Raw genomic sequence first — 19,100 nt, forward strand, 5'->3', positions numbered from 1 at the left:
TCTGTATCAAAGAAGCATTGTTGAAGAAGTCTGGTGGCGTTGGAGTGGATAAAGTGTTTCAGGGGTTTCTCTTAGAGATTGAGACTGTATCAATACAGCAGACATTTCTCATACTGGGTCAATCATATTGAACTTTGTGCATCTTAGGATCATAACTGCTACAACAGAAGTTACTGTTATTTGTATTAAAACACTGTTGATTTATTTGCAAAATTGTATGCCATTGTTTTCTTTGTGTATGTAATGTTGTTTGAAAAATTTAAAAACCCTAACCCTCATGTCTTCACCCACCTCCCTTTAATCTAGGAGACCCAATCAGAGCTTGGAACCTCCTATCAGAGGGGCGTACTCAGGTTTTTCATTTGCATCAGACATTCCTCCTGTCCCTCACTTGACCGAGCTCAGTACCAATGAGGAGACTTCATATCATTGTACCTGGAGTTGGAAAACAAACAAAGATTCAACGTACGTGGAGCATCAAGTGATTTTAACATGTAAGTGAGAAATCCTCTGAAATATTTAATCTAGTCTAATCAACATGTTCTATTTCGAGTAGGTCAGATGACTGACCCTGACTCTAAAATGCAACTTTTTATTACACTCAAGACTTAACAGTTTTGAATTTTGATGATACTAAAAGGCATAATTCAGGTTTTTTGAGGTGGGGGTGTATGAGGCACTTATAGCTGATGTGATACACCACTCAGTGCACTGCTTGAAGAGAAAGAGTCGGGGGATGTAAAAGCACTTCACACATTCATGCCTATGTATGTGCAACAATGTGGTAATATATTCTTGTCACAATTTGTATAGTGAATTTGGACACAGAGGTTTGTAAACTTTAAAAAGTGGTTACGCATATGCATCATTCGGGAAACACTGAGAGGAAATAAAAACCTAAATTCAGCCATTTAAATACACATATCTTACGTTTTTGAATTTTCAAAAATGTTGTTGGTTTGAGACTCATTCATAGAAGGTTATACAACTGATAGTCTTTTAGTTTGCTACCTGAGGCCAATCTGGAAGTAAGAATATAGTGAATTAAAGTTAAATCTACCTTTCTTGTGAAAATGAATCTACTTTCTTGTGATCTACAACATGGGTAAACATTTCCATGAGAAGTTTATGATTCTTCACGAGAGTATGATGTCATTTTGGTTCCATTGATAAAGCTCATAATGTATAAGTGAGAAGGACAGCTAGTATTTGTTGACTTTTGGAAGATTACATCTATTATTACTGTCTATATGGCAGTGGTGTCCAAATTACGGGCCGCGGGCCAATCACGGCCCTTGGTGAGATGTTATGCAGCCCACAGCTTCAGTCAAAAAACACCTCTGGTCACATGTCACCCCCATGAGCTCAGCAGGTAAGGTGTTGCACTTTGAAACCAACAATCCTTCTGTGACAGACAGCTATATGCACTCATCTCATATTATGTTATTTGACTCCAGATGTGGAAAGAAATGATTTTTTTCTTTTCATTTTTTAATGAAATCATATTCTTATAAAACAGTGCATTTGTATGTAAATGGTACTGTTAAAAAAAGGGAAAACATTATCAAATATGGCCCTCATTAAAAAAAGGTTTGGACACCCCTGGTCTATGGTCTAATTATTGAGAAACTGGCACTGATGGCAGGGGGCCACAGTCTCTTCATATACCTTATCATTACACTTGATAAGCTGTTTTAACTGGTGTAACATGTGAGCATTTGTGCTTCTTTTGGCCACTAGCAGAGAGAAATGGATGAAAATGGCGCTAGGGAGAGGAAGGAGTCGCTGAATGGCTCCACTGGCCCCAGCATGGATTCTCCTGCTAAGGACAAACAGGCTGTGAAGGCCGCTGTGCTTCAAAAAGATGTGAGTGTGTGTATCTCTGTCTGTCCCATGTGTGGGTGTTCCTGAGAACGACTTTAGTGCTAGACTGGATCCCTCCAGTCGTACCTTTTCACAAAGACGGGGGTTGGACTGACGCTGCGTCAGACTTTTCAGACTTTTGTGTTATATGAGTTGTATGTAAAACAATGCATGTGACAAATAAAACTCTTGGACTTGAACCCTCCTGTAAGTCTTTTATAGTGTAGTATTGAATTGAACTGAATTGAACCCATTAACCCAAAAATCTCATGTTGCCCTGGAACGTTCCTGTTCTGCACACAGGAAGTGATTTGTTTTATGTCAAGACAGACATTGGCAACAGCAACATTGTGCTAGTGAAATGAGACGGCGACAAACAGGTTGGAGTACGACAAAAGATACACAAAGATGCATGGCATACTCCGAAATGAAGGACGCGGCATACAAATAATGGTACATCACACCAAACGGAGGCAGAATAACATCAACAAAAATCACCAAACGTTGTGCACTGCACCTTTAAGGTCTGCTATCTAGCAGCAGATGACATGAAACTCAGTGTTGGAAATACCCAGACAACAAACTTCCTGGCTGAAAATCCATAAAGATAACAATTTAAAATAATGTACTTCCTCTTTGTTCTGTGTGTGTTTGGTCAGGTTGGTCTGCTGAGTGGCATCGGTTTTATTGTGGGGAGTATGATCGGCTCAGGCATCTTCATTTCTCCCAAGGCTGTTCTGCTGTATAGTGGAGCTGTGGGACCGTGCCTCCTCACCTGGGCTGCCTGTGGCGTGATTTCCACTATGGGTGAGAACCTCATCCAAAACCAATACACCACTTTGTTCAGCATCACAGCGGTGGTCCTACAATGCATGAGGTAGAAACCAAAATCATGGCTTGTTGATGTGGGACACTAAAGCTCTGACTTGACTCTATGTCAAGCTTAAAAAAAACAAAATTGTCTCCAACCTCCTTCAACAAAACGTGACCGACCTTATGTGTGAACACTAATACGCCTCGGAGCTTTTCACATTGTTTACAGCTTCATCGTCTGTAGCAATGGAGTGAATAAAAGTAGGTAATTATGCTTGTGTATGTTGTTGTATGATGTTCCCACATCATTTCACAATTGTTCTTGATGTTTAGCGTCCAGTTGCTGTGGAAAACACAGTATCGGGAAGCATCAGAAATTACACCCAGAATTCACACAATGTATAATGGGGGACAGGAATAAGGTGGACAGAAGTAACAACTCACTGAAGAGCCACTAGAGGGAGAGATACCGCTGGTGGCAAAAAGAACTCAATTTGAATGGAAGCTGATTGGAAAATGAGCCCACTTCTGTTGTGTTTACTGATGTTGACATTTTTAGGAGTTAATGGTCTCAGTCACTATAGTTTCAGGTCTTCTTCAATGACATATAATGTCAAATATGTAAATTGTGTTCCCATTTAGATGAATGACAGCGGGTGTCTGAGTCTGCAGGTGACGTCTGAGAACTTCCACTTTTTCAAAGACTTAAATGATCCCAGTCAAATCTCAAGGCTTCACCGCGGGACTTCATTTTGCAACTTGAAGACGATGTCCGCTTATTACACATGATGTATGGGTGTTCCCCATTCAGACGCATAAAACAGATTTATGAGTCTTTTTGTGAATTTATGGGGCTTTAAAGTAAAGTCTGTAGAGTGTGACTGCTGCTGTAAATTCAGATAACTGTTAAACTTTAACGGGTGTGTTTTTGCATGACTCTTCATTATGGTCACTGTACATGTTTGATTTACCAATTTGGCAAAACATTAACACACATAAAATGTGACCTTACTCATGGTCAGTTCGTTTCACAATGGTAATCTTTATCTTTATAAGGCTACACAGATTACGGATAATGTTATGGACAAAACGTTGTAAAATGCTACATGACTGGCTTCTCTGTATAATTTACTTTGAGTAAATGTGTCAGAGAACCAAATGTTTTTTGTTGTTCTTAACCTTTCTTTTGAATCTTTCACCAGAAGAAATGATCAAACTTAATTAGTCCGTCTCTCTTCATGTGTTTGTCGACACAGGGGCACTGTGCTACGCTGAGCTTGGCACCATGATCACCAAATCCGGCGCAGATTATTCATATTTAATGGAGGCTTTTGGCCCCATTTTGGCCTACCTCTACTCCTGGACCACTGTCATTGTGTTGAGGCCTTCAGCCTTTGCCATCATCACGCTGAGCTTTGCAGAATATGCCTCCACTCCTTTCTACCCTGGCTGCACTCCTCCCCTCATTATTACCAAGTGTCTGGCTGCAGCAGCTATATGTAAGTGGAAGTTAATGTTTAAGTCAGTCAACGGCACATTGCACTCATTACGGATGTAGTTGATCACGTATTTAGTATTAAAACTGAACTGGCTACAAAAGGTGGATGTGGGTCAGTGGAAGATCATGTTGTCCGTCAACTGGGGAGGATAAAGTGGCAGAAGATGGATGGATGGATGATTAACAGAAACTCTGTGAACTTCTGTTAACCATCAACAAGTAAACAGCAAACTGGCATTTAAGACCTCAAAACTATTTTGCTAACTTTAATTTATTTTGCCTTACATTAATGCTCATAACAGCTCAACATGGAACCTTTGTAATTTTACAAGTTCCAAAGGTGTTCTTCTTTTTTTCTCTGCCATTTATTTCTAATGTCTAACTTGTAATTAATTGTTTTCTTCTCAGGTGTCGTCGTCTCAGTCAACTGTTTTAGTGCTAGACTGGCGAGATATGTGCAGAATTTCTTTACTGCAGCTAAACTTTTAATCATTTTTATCATAACGGGGGCTGGAATTGTTCTGTTAGCTCAAGGTGGGTTTTATTGTCCTTTCAGTGTATTGTATGTTATTTGATTAGATTTGTTAAAAATATTTTTAACACATTACATTTTCTTTTCCCTTTTCAGGAAATACTGAGAATTTTTCAAATGCATTCAGTGACACTCCGCCATCTTTTGGAGCAATTGGTCTTGCGTTTTATAACGGGTTATGGGCCTTTGATGGATGGTAATAGTTAATGTTCTCCTCTTTAACCTGATGTGCAGGGTTAACTCTGCTCCTCCATAAAGTGATGTATTTATGAGTTGAACTGTCACATAAAATCATCAGGTGTCAGTCTTTCAGATGCTCTCTGCCCTTTCTCCAAGCCTTCATGTTACCTTAAGAAAATGACATATTCCACACAATGCAGCTGCAGAAACGGGATAGCTAAATTCCCTTAGACCAGATAACATGTTTTGTGAGCTTACCGATGATATCAATCGCAATGCTTCTCAATTTAAAGCTTTGTGCACAACGTTTCATGTTCACGCCATTGTTTTCTCAGGAACCAACTGAATTTTATCACAGAGGAAGTGAAAGACCCATACAGGTAAGACTGAAACTCACTGTATAAGGTGATTAGTTTTTAAAGACTCCCTCAAGATAATTATTAACTTTTGTTCATACTTAAATGTAATACTTAAACTCTTAAGTGGCAAAATACACAACTTGTTTCCCTCTTAAATTGTGTTTTGTGGATTACTCTCAGGAACTTGCCACTGGCCATTATTATTGGGATCCCCTTGGTTTCTGTGTGCTATGTAATGGTCAACATTGCTTACTTCACTGTCATGACCTCCACTGAAGTGCTGGTGTCTCCAGCTGTTGCTGTGGTAAGGAGTTGAAGTCATTTAATAGTCATATAATATATTTTTTGGTATTACCAGATGACTGGGGAAGTGCAGCTTAAGTTGTGAGGCATACAGCCAAGAATAGGTTTGGTGTTCTGGACAGAAGAAAGAAGATCAGGAAATGAGTGGTGGAATGAGGAACTACAGCAAGTGTAGTGGTCGTAATTACAGAGGTAGTAAGTTGATCAGCCACACAATGAAGACTTGGGAAAGAGCTGTTGAAGCTTGGTTAAAGAAAGAAGTGAAGGTCAGTGAGTAGCAGTCCAAGTTCATGCCAAGAAAAACTAGTAAATAGAAGTATAGAAAAGACCAGAAGGAGTTGGATTGCGTCTTTGTGGATCGAGAGAAAGCTTACGACCGGGCACCAAGAGAGGAACTGTGGGGAGTGGCAGAGCAGTATGTGAGGGTGGTGCAGGACATGTATGGGGACAGTGAGACAGTGTTGAGGTGTAGGTTGGAGTACATCAGGGATCAGATCAGGGCCCTTTCTTGTTTGCAATGGTGATGGACAGGTTGACAGATGAAGTCAGGCTGGAGTCTCCGTGGACTATGTTGTTTGCAGATGATATTGTAATCTGCAGTGAGAGCATGGGACAGGTGGAAGAGAGCCTGGAGAGGTGGAGGTATGCACTGGAGAGAAGAGGAATGAAGGTTAGCAGGGGCAAGACAGAATAACTGTGTCCGAATGACAGTGAGACAGGTGGTACGGTGAAGATGCAATGAGCAGAGTTAGTAAAAGTGGATGATGAGTGTACCTGGGTTCAACCATCCAAAGCAATGGACAGTGCACAAGAGATGAAGAGGAGAGTGCAGGCAGGGTAGAGTGGTTGGAGATCTTGTGTTATCATGTGTCCTATCTGTGTGTGTGTAAATGACATTTATGAGCACATGTATTTCTGACCATCTGCCTGTGTTATTTACTATTTCAATCTCTTGCTCGAGCCTATGCTCCCTCACTCCTCCGGCCCATTATAACCCCCGAAACTGCCTCGCAGTTTGCTACCTTATTTAATGAATCTAATTTGTGTTGTACACCTGATGACAATTGTGCTCCTAGTGCCGATGCGCGTTTGTAAATTCCTTTCCTTATGTATGAATATCCTGGATTCTGTTTCCCCTTTTAAAACCAAGCATATTTCACAGCCATGGGTAAATGACTCCAGCCGTGCTCTCCGACGCGCATATCGACAAGCTGAGAGAAGATGGAAAAAAGACAAGCTCCACATCTCTCATCAAATTCTGCATGATTGCCTTTCAGTCTACCCGAGAGCTGTTAAGGTTGCTAAAATGGAGCATTTGTCTAGTCAAGTTTCCAATAACAGCCCCAAGGTTCTGTTCAACCCTTTCAACTCCCTTGTACATCCATGTGATATCTCCCCTGTGGTGCCATCTCCTACTCTCTGCGACAACTTCCAAAAAAGTTTGATTGACAAAATGTCTTCTCTTCAGCTGGCTACCTTCACCACCATCACCTCTGTTAACTCATGCCACTGACCCCTTTGACCTTTGTTTGCCAGTCTATCCTTGATCATTTTGAGCCAATATTCTTTTCCACACTCTCTGACACAGTTATGCATTCGTGGGCTACATGCTGTCCTTTTGATAGTGTCCCTTCTCGCCTGCTTAAAAATGTCTTTGACAACTGTACGTCTTTTAATACACACTATTCTTAGATCAGGGTGTGTTCCAGCTGCTTTTAAACACTCTGTACAACCTCTTATCAAAATGTGAAACCTGGACCCCCCTTCGCTGTGGCAGCTTTGGAATGCCCTGTCCTGGCACATCAGATGTGCCTGTTAATGTGACTCGTTAAATCTCCTTTAAAATTCTACTTTAACTCCGTGGCATTTAACGTGGGTTGAGCTGGACTCCCGTGTTTGTTTATTTGTTTGTTTGTTTGCTTTTATGTGCTTTAATTATGTTCTGTAACATTTTTAAACGTTTTATGTTTTTATGCTTTCTATTTTTATGGCTTTTTATTGGTGTTCTTTCTGTACAGCACTTTGATCAACCTTGAGATTGAGGTGACAGAAGGGTAGTAGGAAAAGTGCAAGAGAAGGTCTACAAGACGGTGGTGAGACCTGCTACGATGATTGGCTTGGAGACTGTGGCACTGTCTGAAAGACAGGAGGCGGAGCTGGTGGTGGTAGAGCTGAAGATGCTGAGGTTTCTTTTTGGGAGCGTATAGTCGAGGGACAACTCGGGTTGAACCGTTTGGAAATAAATGTTGAGATGGTTTGGTCATGTGCAGAGGCGGAATAGTGATTGTATTGTATTGCAGGGCAGCAAGAAAAGAGGACGACCACAGAGGTTCATGGATGTTGTTAAAAAGGATATGAAAACAGTTGGTGTAACAGAAGAGGACACAAGGGATAGAACAGGATAGAGGCAGATGATCCCCTGTGGTGACCCCTAAAGAGAGAAGCCGAAAGATTAATAAATAATAAATGCATTATATTAACATTACCTTTTATATGTATGTGTAATATGAAAGTAATTGACTAATGTAAGTAATACATTAGCAGTGTCTTGTCTTCCTAGTCCATTGTTAAGTATATGGTTTGTACATTTTAGACGTTTGGGGACAAAGTCTTTTATCCTCTGTCCTGGATCGTTCCACTTTTTGTTGTCTTCTCTACAATTGGTACTGCCAATGGATCCTGCTTCAGTGGTGCCAGGTAAAAGACAACCATCCTATTATCAGATAAGATATGATAAGGACATGTGGGGTTTATTTGTATTATTGGTAGTATAATTGTTATTAGTGGTGGGAAAACATATGAGAGGTGGGTTGAGAAAAATTGGTACAAGAACAAATTAAACATGAAAAACAAACATATGTCTGTCTTTCTCCTCCCACAGACTGACGTATGTATCTGGTAGAGAGGGTCACATGGTGAAAATTTTATCCTATATCAGTCCAAAGTACTGTACACCATTACCTGCTCTCATACTGAATGTGAGTCCTGCACATTTAATGACCATCTGTCTTTTTAATGTTAGAATTTCTACTTGGTGTCTGTGTTGATTTTGTTTGCCACTGTTGTGCACTGCATTTGTTGTGTGTCATTTTATGTCACAATTCACTTTCACAAATTACTTAAACAACAAAAGTAATGTTATGCTGTAGAGTTTTTTATGTCAAGTTCTTTGCACAAAATAGTAAAAAAAATAGAACTGAGCAAGAGAAATATAAACAGGAAACAGTCATAAACACAGAATAGCTTATTTTGTGAATTAACAACTCGACAAAGCACCATAAAACTCAAAAATGTTATCGTTTGAGTCATGCTGCTCACAGATAGATACGTAAACAAATGACAGAAATCATGAATAAAAAAACAACTTCCTTGGGGACATAAAAATCACCTCTGTTTGAATGTAAAACATTTCTTTGTTTCTTTTTCCCACTATTATGTGTACCTGTTTTTGTGTGTTTTAGGGTGTTTTGGCTATGTTCTACCTTATCCCAGCTGACATTAACACCCTTATAAACTACTTCAGCTTTGCCCAGTGGATGTTTTATGGTCTGACAACACTGGGACTCATAGTGATGCGATTCACAAGGAAGGAGCTCCACAGACCAGTGAAGGTGAGACTTTTTTAACAAGGCACAGTTTCACTTCTATTTTCTATTTACTTCTATTTTTGTAACTTCAGTCACCAAAACACAGCTACTGTTGCTACCACCCCAGACTTTCTCACGTGAGTCTGCAGAGCTTTCTGAAAAGACCACTTTGGGTCAATATTCCAATGATTCTGTGCGGGGTATGTTCCTAGAAGTAAAGTATCTGGTATAATTCATGACCCTAAAGTTTACTAACGTCGTGAAGTGAAACACCACAGACATACAGACTTAAAAGGAACTTTTTATATGTACTTTAGGCAAGGGCTTTTTGTCATGAAGACTTCAATTAAGAAATTATAGTAGAAAAGAGGAGAGATAAAGGGAGAGAGTTATCTTACACACTCACCCTTTAAATGTAATAAAAAAAATTTAAATACAGAAGTAGAGTATACTTCACTGTATAAAACCTTGTAATAATCAATACAAATTCTTTAAAAAAAAATGGTATTCTGTTTCCTTGTGTGAAAAGTAAAATCTTAACTCTTTGTGATAATTTCAAGGTGCCAGTTGTCATAGCGGGCCTGATGGTGCTGGTGTCTGGCTACTTAGTCCTGGCCCCCATCATTGATAAGCCAGAAGTGGAATATATCTACTGTGCAGTGTTCATGTTCAGTGGATTTCTACTCTATTACCCTTTTGTTCACCGTAAGGTTGAATGGGCACGCAAACTCATGAGTAAGTTTATTTCTCATTTTTACTGAAATTCAGGAGGCAAGTTGCAGAATTCAAGTCACTGATATACGTTGTTTGCCTCTTGACCACTGGTAGAAAGTGAAAGGAGAAATATGTTCAAAAGGTTCAACCGATTACGAAACCGATAGACCTTTTTACACCAGCGCAGCACTGGCCTGGTTCTACTGTCCACACCAACTTTTTAACAGTTTTGGTTCAGAACCTATAAATAACTGCAAGTTTTTAACAGAATGAAAGTGTGTAAAAAAAATGTTTACTTCTACTCAAATTAGCAACACCCACCATTGATAGCACAAGTTTGTGGAACTTTGGTTCCACTTAACTGCTGTGAATATGGATTGGTTCAGTGAGAGTACAAAGGTTCTGATTGGGACTAGAGCCTGGACAGGACAGGTGTGCCAGTGCTTGCTCGTGTGACAGTGGTAACAGTGTGAGGTTGTGCTGATGCCACGATGGACCATGGTGAAAAAGTGACATTTGACGTGCTTTCTCCTGCAGGGCCCATTACTATTTATCTCCAGCTGCTGATGGAGGTAGTTCCTCCAGAGAAAACGGAATGAAAATGGACAGAAGAGAAAACCACGATGACTTCTGCTGCTTGTCATGATTCACATTGTGCCTGGTTCTGGAGACAGGCCAATCCAACGCCTGGGGTCAGAGGTGGATCAGGGTCAAAAACAAAGTAGCTGGTGTGTTGTATTGTGTTTGTGGACTGGTGTGACCAGTCATTTCTGCTGATATGTTGTTGTTTTTTTTAACATGACAGCCTGAATGACCATGTTCTGGTGAAATCTTTATGAAATCACTACAACTTCCACTGCTCTGACATCAATACTTGAACACTCACGAGAAAGTGGAGTCTATGACAACAATGCCAATCGTGACATTTATCTGCACTCGGAATGGGAACGGTTTTAAATACGATAAAGATGCGAGAATTTGAAAAAAAACCAAAAAACACAAACGTTCATGTTTCGGAAACATGTTTATTTTCTTAAATAATATTTGCATATAGAACGCGTGTGCTTCCTTGTTTTCCATTTGTTTTACGAAAGTTTTATATTGTCATTTTCAGCCTTTTTGACTTTGTACTCTCCTTCACCTTTTGCATTGTACGGAACCTTGTACTGTTTTGAAATGCACTCCATACACCACAAGAAAAATAAATAAATAAATAACATAAAACAGGAAATAAACAATATGTGATTCCAGCAAATAGCTCTGCCTATAAGTTGCATGTGCTTGGCACTTTAGGAGACGGATAATGAATGTATTATTCAAATAAATACTCTTAGAAAGCAGAGAACATCACATTGATTGCAATCATTGCAGGATTCAGAACAGTGCGATTGAATAAAATCACAAAAAAATGGCAGAGCCTCTGGATATTACTCTTGTCCAGCACTCTGTGGGAGTTGGGTCTTTGTTGCCCTATAGAGGCACTTCACACATTAGGTTTTCCCGATGTACAATCCTTAGAGTGCAAGTGAAGATTTTCTCCAGTAGGTGCCAGTAAATGTTGCTTTAATTGGCTTCACTGAATGCGAGGATTCTCAGAAGAGCTGCTCACTCACTTCTGCCAAATTACACTGGAACTGTCTGTAGAAGCAGCATGTGGGTTGTGTAGCCAGACGTGCTTGGCTCAGTTTTAATGTGCGTGGTGTTTTCAGTAAAGAAAGCTGTTGTCTCTCAACAGGTCCCACGTGAAGACTGAATCCTTTTTTTTCCACAAATTCCAGGACTCTGCTGGCACTAATCCGATCAAAGATGAGATTTTTTACACATTGCCGTAAAGATGAGCACTTACATCCTGTTTCATCACTCTTTTATAGGCACTGGGTCCCAGGAAGAACATTCATCATTTGGTTAGTGGGCAGAGGAAAGTGATATTGTTCAGAATGTATTAAAATTGTTTTTATGTTTTATCGGAGCCGCAGATGACGCAAAACAATGCTGCATTCAGTGTCAGCAGAGTTTTAAGATTTGATTTTGTGGCAGTTACAAAATGGGAAAAGTCTGACTCTGTTGTTTAATGTACTATTACATTAAACGACAGAGTAGCTTGTTAATACTCGATGTATTGTTAAATCAAGTCAAGGTGGAGCCACTTTCACAACTTAAATGATGTCTTCATAAAGTTATAAGTACCTTATATCTGTGGTTCTAAACCAGGTATTAAAAAGATCATTCTGGAATAAAACATTGGATAATTGGACCATCTAAAAATGTTGAGGGGAAATGCAAATAACTGAATTGTGCCAAATTGTGCCAAAACGTCTCAATCTGACACTGGGTTTGGGCTGTTGTAGGCCAAATGTAACCATAACACATTTTAACTTATATACACATAACTTATATAATACAACATTTTAATCTGAAAAGCAACTAGGAATATACTAGGGTGAAATAAACATGTAGTGAGGGAAAAATAAACATTTTACTTAAAAAAGTTAATGTGTGCTGTTAAGAAAATGTTTTCAAAAGTCTTCTTTAAAAGTACTGTGGAAGTTACAAAAGGAAACTAGATTTTATAGTATTGGTCATATTCGTGTGGTAATCAAATTTGGTTGTGGTAGATTGATTGAACTCAATGATAGGAATGTGCACATTCTGTGCATATTCTCAGTGTGTGTGTGAGAGAGTGTGTGTGAGAGAGGGAGAGGGAGAGAGAGAGAGAGAAATCTCATCATCTCATTAATAGAGAGACAGCTCTGATGAGAACCCATCTGCATATCATTTTAATCACATTACTGTGCTTTTCCAATCAGTTACTGCATTAGCATATGGTTTAGATCCTCTCAATCACTCAGTGACCTTCCCAAAATACTGTATGTATAATGTGTCACTAATGAACATATGCTGCAAATAAAGTCTGTGATTGTTCTGATTGTTTTGGGAGGATCAGATAGTGTCCCAGACTTCAGGGAGTAAAATGCATTAATATCAGTTGGATTGTTTTCCCTTACTGGCAGCTCAAGGTTTTTACTGTATCTGCACTGTTTGCACCAGAAACAAGTTTCAGATTTAACTGTAGAACTACTCAGATGGCTGATGTTGGCTCCTGTGAGTAAAATAATGGTTTTTTTTAAGTCCAAACAGTCACAACAAATCACTTTATCAACCAGCAGAGGAGTCTTTTGTCAGCATGACCTGTTTCCTCCATTGGAGGGCACACTTGAATAAGCAGTGACTGCAGAGTGAGCCACAGCCATTTCACATTCACTGCGATCCTTTTTGCAGAAGAGGATCCTCTTACAGGCGTGTTTCGCACATTTGAGGCTCCCTTTTGAATGATTTTCCAAACTATGTCACACTCTATCCCTGATCCAAACCACCTGGCACCTTGAATGGCCTTTCTCCCTCTTCCTGCAGTCCACCAAAGTTGCTCACTGATGCATTTCTCTGTTAAAGCAGCTCCAGGAGTCGATGAGCTGAGCCCAAGGTGCTGAGACTGCTGCTGATAAATTCTTAATAACATGAGATGACCTCTGTTTTATCTGTCAGCTTAAAGAGGTTTTACAATTAAAATGACTTCTGCAATGACTAGTTCATCACTCAGTGCAGAGAAAAATAATTAACCTGGATATTGGAGGGTTTTGTTTTTACTATCATCCCTCTTTTCTCTTTTTGTAATAATTCACATCGTCACATCACACGTTATCTCCTCATCAAACTCTCTCCTGCCTTTGTTTCAATTATTCTCTCTCTGTCTCTCACTGCACTCTTAAACACATACTCTTTGGCTCTTATGATAGATTTTCTCTGTATTTACTTTGATCTCTCCTCCAACAACCTCGAATTGTTAACTTTTGAGGGATAATTCAGGTCTTTCCAAGTGTGGTTGCATGAGCTAATAATTCGTTGCCATTTCCAGACACTTCACTTGGACACTGCTCAAGTGTGCGATTCCTTACGTTTGCAGTGTCCTCGTCATGATCAAGTCTTTACTGGCTTTCCCAAGTCTATAGAGAAAATCCGCGATTACATCACAACACACAGGAGTTGTTGATCCACTGCCGCCTCCATAAGTGCGTTCAAATGTGAACTATTTTAAAAAAATATTTAACAAAAAAAACTTTTCAGATAAAATCAATCTGAGTCCAGACAAGTGTTGGAGCTCCGTCTGCTTAATATGCCAAAAAAAAAAGTATGGTATATCATGTGACCATTCAGGTACACTGGACAGGTGCACATCAGTCTCACCAGGAAGTTGATGCTACTACCGATGGAAAATAACATTGGTGAAAAGTACAAACAAGGATTTCTTTTATCAGAACGACCAGATCAAACTGAAACCAAAAGTGTTAACACTTGACCAATCAAGTGAATGTGTGTAACTTCATTATCGTTATCATTATTTCCACGAGTCTCTGTTTTTGCTTGCAGCATTTTTAAATTTCTCCATTTTCATGGCTCTGAAATGCCGGGATCATATCTGAAATAGAATTTATGCATTTTTAAGTGCAGTGACCAAATGACAAGTTTTTGAATTTTATTAATTCGCATGAGGGGCTGCTGGAGGCAATATCAGCTGACCCAGGGCGAAAGGCAGGGTACATCATGGAGCGGTCACCAGTCCACCGCAGGGTAAACAGACAAACCACCATTCACTGTCACATTCACACCTACAGTCAATTTAGAGTTTCCTGTTAACCCCTGCATGTTTTTTGTGGGACTGTGGGAGGAAACCAGAGAATCTGGAGAAAACCCACCCACACACACGGGCAGAACATGCAAATAGAAGGGTCCAAAACTGGATGCAAATTGGTGAGCTTTTTCCAGCTGGAAAAGACTAATAAAATGGCTAACATATTCTTATGATATCTTGACTTAATCACGCATACATTTTATTAGGCAAGCCTTTTGTAAATTGGCTAAATTTGTTTTTCTTCTGTCCCTGCTGGCAGCCATGTTATTAATGAGTCACTGAAATGGTGGTACGCTAACAGGCACGACTGGCAAAGTGTGTCAATATCTCATACAACCACACGTCTAAAAACTAGTATATGAACTATCTCTTTATTTGATCAACTTATCAATCAATAGCTGGTGCCATCTCACCGAGACTCGGGCGAAACTACAGTTCACACAGTTTATACATTTTTGTCCGAGTGTCATATCGAATAGTAAATACAAGTTAAGGTATTTATGTGTTTCTGTCACCATATTTGCATGCACACGTGTGCGTACAACTCTGTGGGTGAAAATGTGGGAGATCAAGAGTGGAATTCAACATGTAAAAAAGCGCTGCTTGCTAATTATGTTGCTGTGCATGCTGCGCTCTTGCACTCGCTGTAGTTTCTGGCTGTTTAGCAGTGCTTTGATCAGCGGGCTGCTTCCTGGCTTCCGCAGCCTGATGCACGGGTGGCTTCACTACAGAGACTGCACACAGTCGGTGGCTGAACTGTTGTGTGTGTCTTTATGAATATATGTGGGAAAAGAGCAAGAAAGGTGACAGAGAAAGAAGTGCACAGGCAGGCATTGGTAAAAAAAAACACATTTGAGGGTGAATATTTTGTTTTGGAGGAGGCGTTTTGCCTTAACTGCTTTTAGTGGCTGCCTGGCAGGAACCTGTCTGATGTTTATCCTCCCTGTGTACTTCTAAACCTTGCCTACAGCCACTGCTGCTTCACAGCTCAGTTATGATCTCTTAGGTTCTTGTCATAAATGGTTTTCCTCGCCTGCCATTGAGGATTTGTGCAGCAGAAAATGCCACAATGAATAATAATAAAAAAGCATTTGTACAATAACGTCATGCCATTTTGTTCAATCAACACAAAACCGGTGAAATACAGTATATGCAGCAAAGATTGTTTTGTTAAAGTGCAGTCAGGAGAATGGGATGAGAGACTGACCTTGAAATAATTTAAGAGGGGTCACATCAGCTGTCTTCCAGGCCCGCTCAGATTTTATTATTGGAGTTTTATTTTTGTAAAACATTAGTACCCCTAAGTCATCGATACATATCACATATTCTGTCAAAAAAAGACAATTTCCCTCCAATCCATAACATAGTTTTCACACTTATCTCGTTAAATTGGGTTATCCTGTTTTCTGACATACCCACCGAGAGCAAAGAAGCCGTGACATGTCGCTTGACCTCCAGTCAATAACAACCGGCATGTCTATCTGGGGATGGCATTAAAAGATAAGAAAGACTTTCATTTATGGACAAATGTGTTCACATAGATTTCCCATACAATCTATTTACAGCACGCAAGAAGAGAGCCCATCTCTCAGAGAAGACACCATGAATCAACACTCTCTATCGACACGTGGTGTAATGCAGCTGCGTATCCAGCATATACAACACACGATGGATGTGATTTGTCACTAGAAATAGATGTGTTATTTCTGCATGAGTATAGAGAGGTAACACTTTGGATATTGGCAGTGTACGGGGCTACCCTAAACATAGATACAAAACAGATTCTCACCTTTTCACCTATGAGAGGGTTATATGATGTTTGACAATTTATTAGAGCCTCTACTTCTTTGATGTGAGCCAACTGCCCCTGTGGCAGAAACTCTGTTTAAAGAACAGGGCTTCAAGGAGCAGATTTCTTTTTATTTGCATCTCTATAGCGCTGTGGTGCTGTCCCACAGTGTGAGGAGTAAAGCCTGCAAAATATCCCTCTCTTCTTATCCCTCTGTGAATAAAAGAGGGGTCAAGAGACAGCCAATGTAAGCTGTCATGCTGGATCTGATACGAAATACAGGCTGTATACATATCAAAGATACCCCTCATGACAGCACTCAGCATACGATTACATTATTCCTGGCATCTTCCGTGAGCTAAATTCACTAACCCGTGTTTGATCAAGTGTCTAATTAATTCCTTAAGTTCTCGTGTTTATTGCAGGGGAGGGGGTATCGGTATGTAAGTGGAGGGGATCTGTCTTTGAAGTGTTCTGCAAATCTCTAGAGGACAACCGAGCCTGAGGCTGGACTTTTGGAGAGAACCAACCACCACTTTTCCAATGAGGGGACAGAACGGGCTTCTTTCCACGGTCATGTTTACGTCACTGAATTACACCCATCAGAAATAAAATGTCATTAGGCGACTTTAATGTCAACAAAGAAACGATGAGCAACTATGGTGGAATTCTTGGTCCTGTACTGAAATATGGACTCTTAACAAGACTCTGCAGTCTTCTGCGATACACCCCTCCCTGTGCCTAACTAGCTAATGAACCTTCAGTTATCTATCTTCATTCCACCCAGAGCCTACTTGTCCTTCCCCGCAGAGAGAAGCCATTTCTTGGCAGGTGTTACTGAGGGGAATCCAAACCTCCTGGCTCTGAAGTAAAGCGCTGCATTTTTCTGAAAGTCGTTTTGAGGTGAAAAACAAAATTCACTGATGCTGTTTCTTGTTGGTGCAGACAGCACTGTCAATATTTGTGAGCGTGAAGCAACCCCATTCCCAAGCTGCAAACCAGGCAGCTATGGCTGTAGTCGTTTGTCAAGTCAGCAAAACACAACATTTTGGCTTCCTAAACAAAACTGCACGCTCACAACCATTTTGAACCAAACATTTACAAATCTCACAAGATAACCCATTACTTGGTTTAGCTTTACAGACAAAACCTGCTTATTGTGTCATTTTAGTGAACATGTTGGGTTGAACTGCTACAATTAAAAATTCATATGCAAATTAGGTTATTCATCTAAACCACTCTGTGCAGTTCAGCAGCCACCCAAAGACAAAAGAGTCACTGTTTCCTCCTCCAGCACACACAGATGCACACATAAGAGGAAGTGTTTGATCAATCCAGAACAAAAAGTAAAATTAAATAAATATTTGGGAGGTGGCTGTGTAATAATAGGTCTCCATTTTGCAATGATATCAAGCCGATAGATAATGCCAATGTATTATTGCAGCTCCACAAGACATAATAGTGACTAAAAGCAGCTACTCTGACTTGTCAAAACACAAAAGGCTTGTGACTATAAGACATAATGGCTCTATGTAGTTGTCCTACTAAGCTTAGGTATGTGTTGTGACACATTACTTTGTAATGTGAACTATGCAGAGGTGGGTAGAGTAGAATTACACAAGTAAAAGTACTGTTCCTTTAAGATAATAATTACTCAAGTAGAAGTATGAAAATAATTACTGAGTAGGAGTAAAAAAGTATGCAGTGAAAAGACTACTCAAGTACTCAAGAATACAAGAAATGAGTTTCTTCTGATTTATTTTTGAAATATTCAGAGCAACACAAAATACAAAAAAGGCACAACATAATATGAAACAGCAATGTTCAAATTAAGACATGTTAAATAATAATATTTTAAATAAAACAATAAATATGATCTTTATAATACAATAAATAACCCTTGAACTAAAACAATAATAAATGAACTATTTTTAATATAATTTTTTTTTAATTATTATATTAAATACATCACGCTTTACCTACAATACAATACACAATAAATTAGCTGACAGCTGAGCTGAAACAACTGATAGCTGAAACGCAGCGTCCGGAGTGTACAACAGAAACACAGAGACAGGAGACCAGAAACCAGAGACCAGAGACCAGAGACCAGAGCCTCGGTGATGGACACAGTAAACAATGAGCCGCTGGTGTGTTTTAAGTCCACTTGGAGCCCAAATCTGCGGCTAACAGCTGAGCGGCTAACAGCTGGTGCGCGACTCAACTGGCTGCATTTAATTGGCAAGATTTTGTCAGCCATAGCCAACAGGGAGAAAAATAGCATGTGTAATAAAAAAAAAGATATTATTAAAAAATAAAGTAACGACCGTCAGTGAACCAAATGGAACGTCATAAAAGTACCGTTCTTTCTTCAAATATATACTGAAGTAAAAGTAAAAGTGTGTTGAAATAAAACTACTACTATAAAATTACAATTTATCCAAAAGGTTACTCAAGTATTTGTAACCTCTGAAACTATGTTTTGGATAAGTGATTTGGATCTGGTAAATTTGGTGATAAATAAATAAATCTATAAATCTATCATAAATTGGGTGTAGTGGACAGCACTCTGACCCGGGTTTGCAGCAGGTCAGAACAAGGGCCTTTCTGCATGGAGTTTGCATGTTTTCTCCGGGTTCTCAGGTTCCCTCCCACAGCACAGGATGGACAGACGTGCAGTAGCTGTCACACGTACAGAAACAAGTTCACCAGATTACGGACAAATCCTAGGTTTCATGTACAGGCCCCTTTACTATTAAGTTAGACACTTAATTA

At 39.6% G+C, this 19,100-nt stretch overlaps 1 protein-coding gene across 2 annotated transcripts; it reads left to right on the forward strand.

Moving 5' to 3' along the window:
• The first annotated feature begins 366 nt into the window (after positions 1 to 366).
• slc7a9 (solute carrier family 7 member 9) lies at positions 367 to 12,232 on the forward strand. 2 transcript variants are annotated; one of them, XM_044030755.1, is made up of 13 exons: positions 367 to 494; positions 1,741 to 1,866; positions 2,523 to 2,670; positions 3,933 to 4,175; positions 4,583 to 4,708; positions 4,803 to 4,902; positions 5,222 to 5,266; positions 5,426 to 5,549; positions 8,142 to 8,245; positions 8,430 to 8,526; positions 9,010 to 9,159; positions 9,696 to 9,870; positions 10,387 to 12,232. In XM_044030755.1, the coding sequence occupies exons 2-13, from the start codon at positions 1,750 to 1,752 to the stop codon at positions 10,446 to 10,448; spliced, it is 1,491 nt and encodes a 496-aa protein (XP_043886690.1). In that variant the 5' UTR covers positions 367 to 494; positions 1,741 to 1,749; the 3' UTR covers positions 10,449 to 12,232. The 2 variants fall into 2 exon arrangements, with proteins under 2 accessions (XP_043886690.1, XP_043886692.1); XM_044030757.1 differs by having other exon boundaries at positions 1,744 to 1,866.
• The last annotated feature ends 6,868 nt before the right edge of the window (positions 12,233 to 19,100 follow it).

This window comes from Solea senegalensis, linkage group LG7 (assembly GCF_019176455.1).
Source record: "Solea senegalensis isolate Sse05_10M linkage group LG7, IFAPA_SoseM_1, whole genome shotgun sequence".
In the NCBI taxonomy this organism is placed as follows: domain Eukaryota; kingdom Metazoa; phylum Chordata; class Actinopteri; order Pleuronectiformes; family Soleidae; genus Solea; species Solea senegalensis.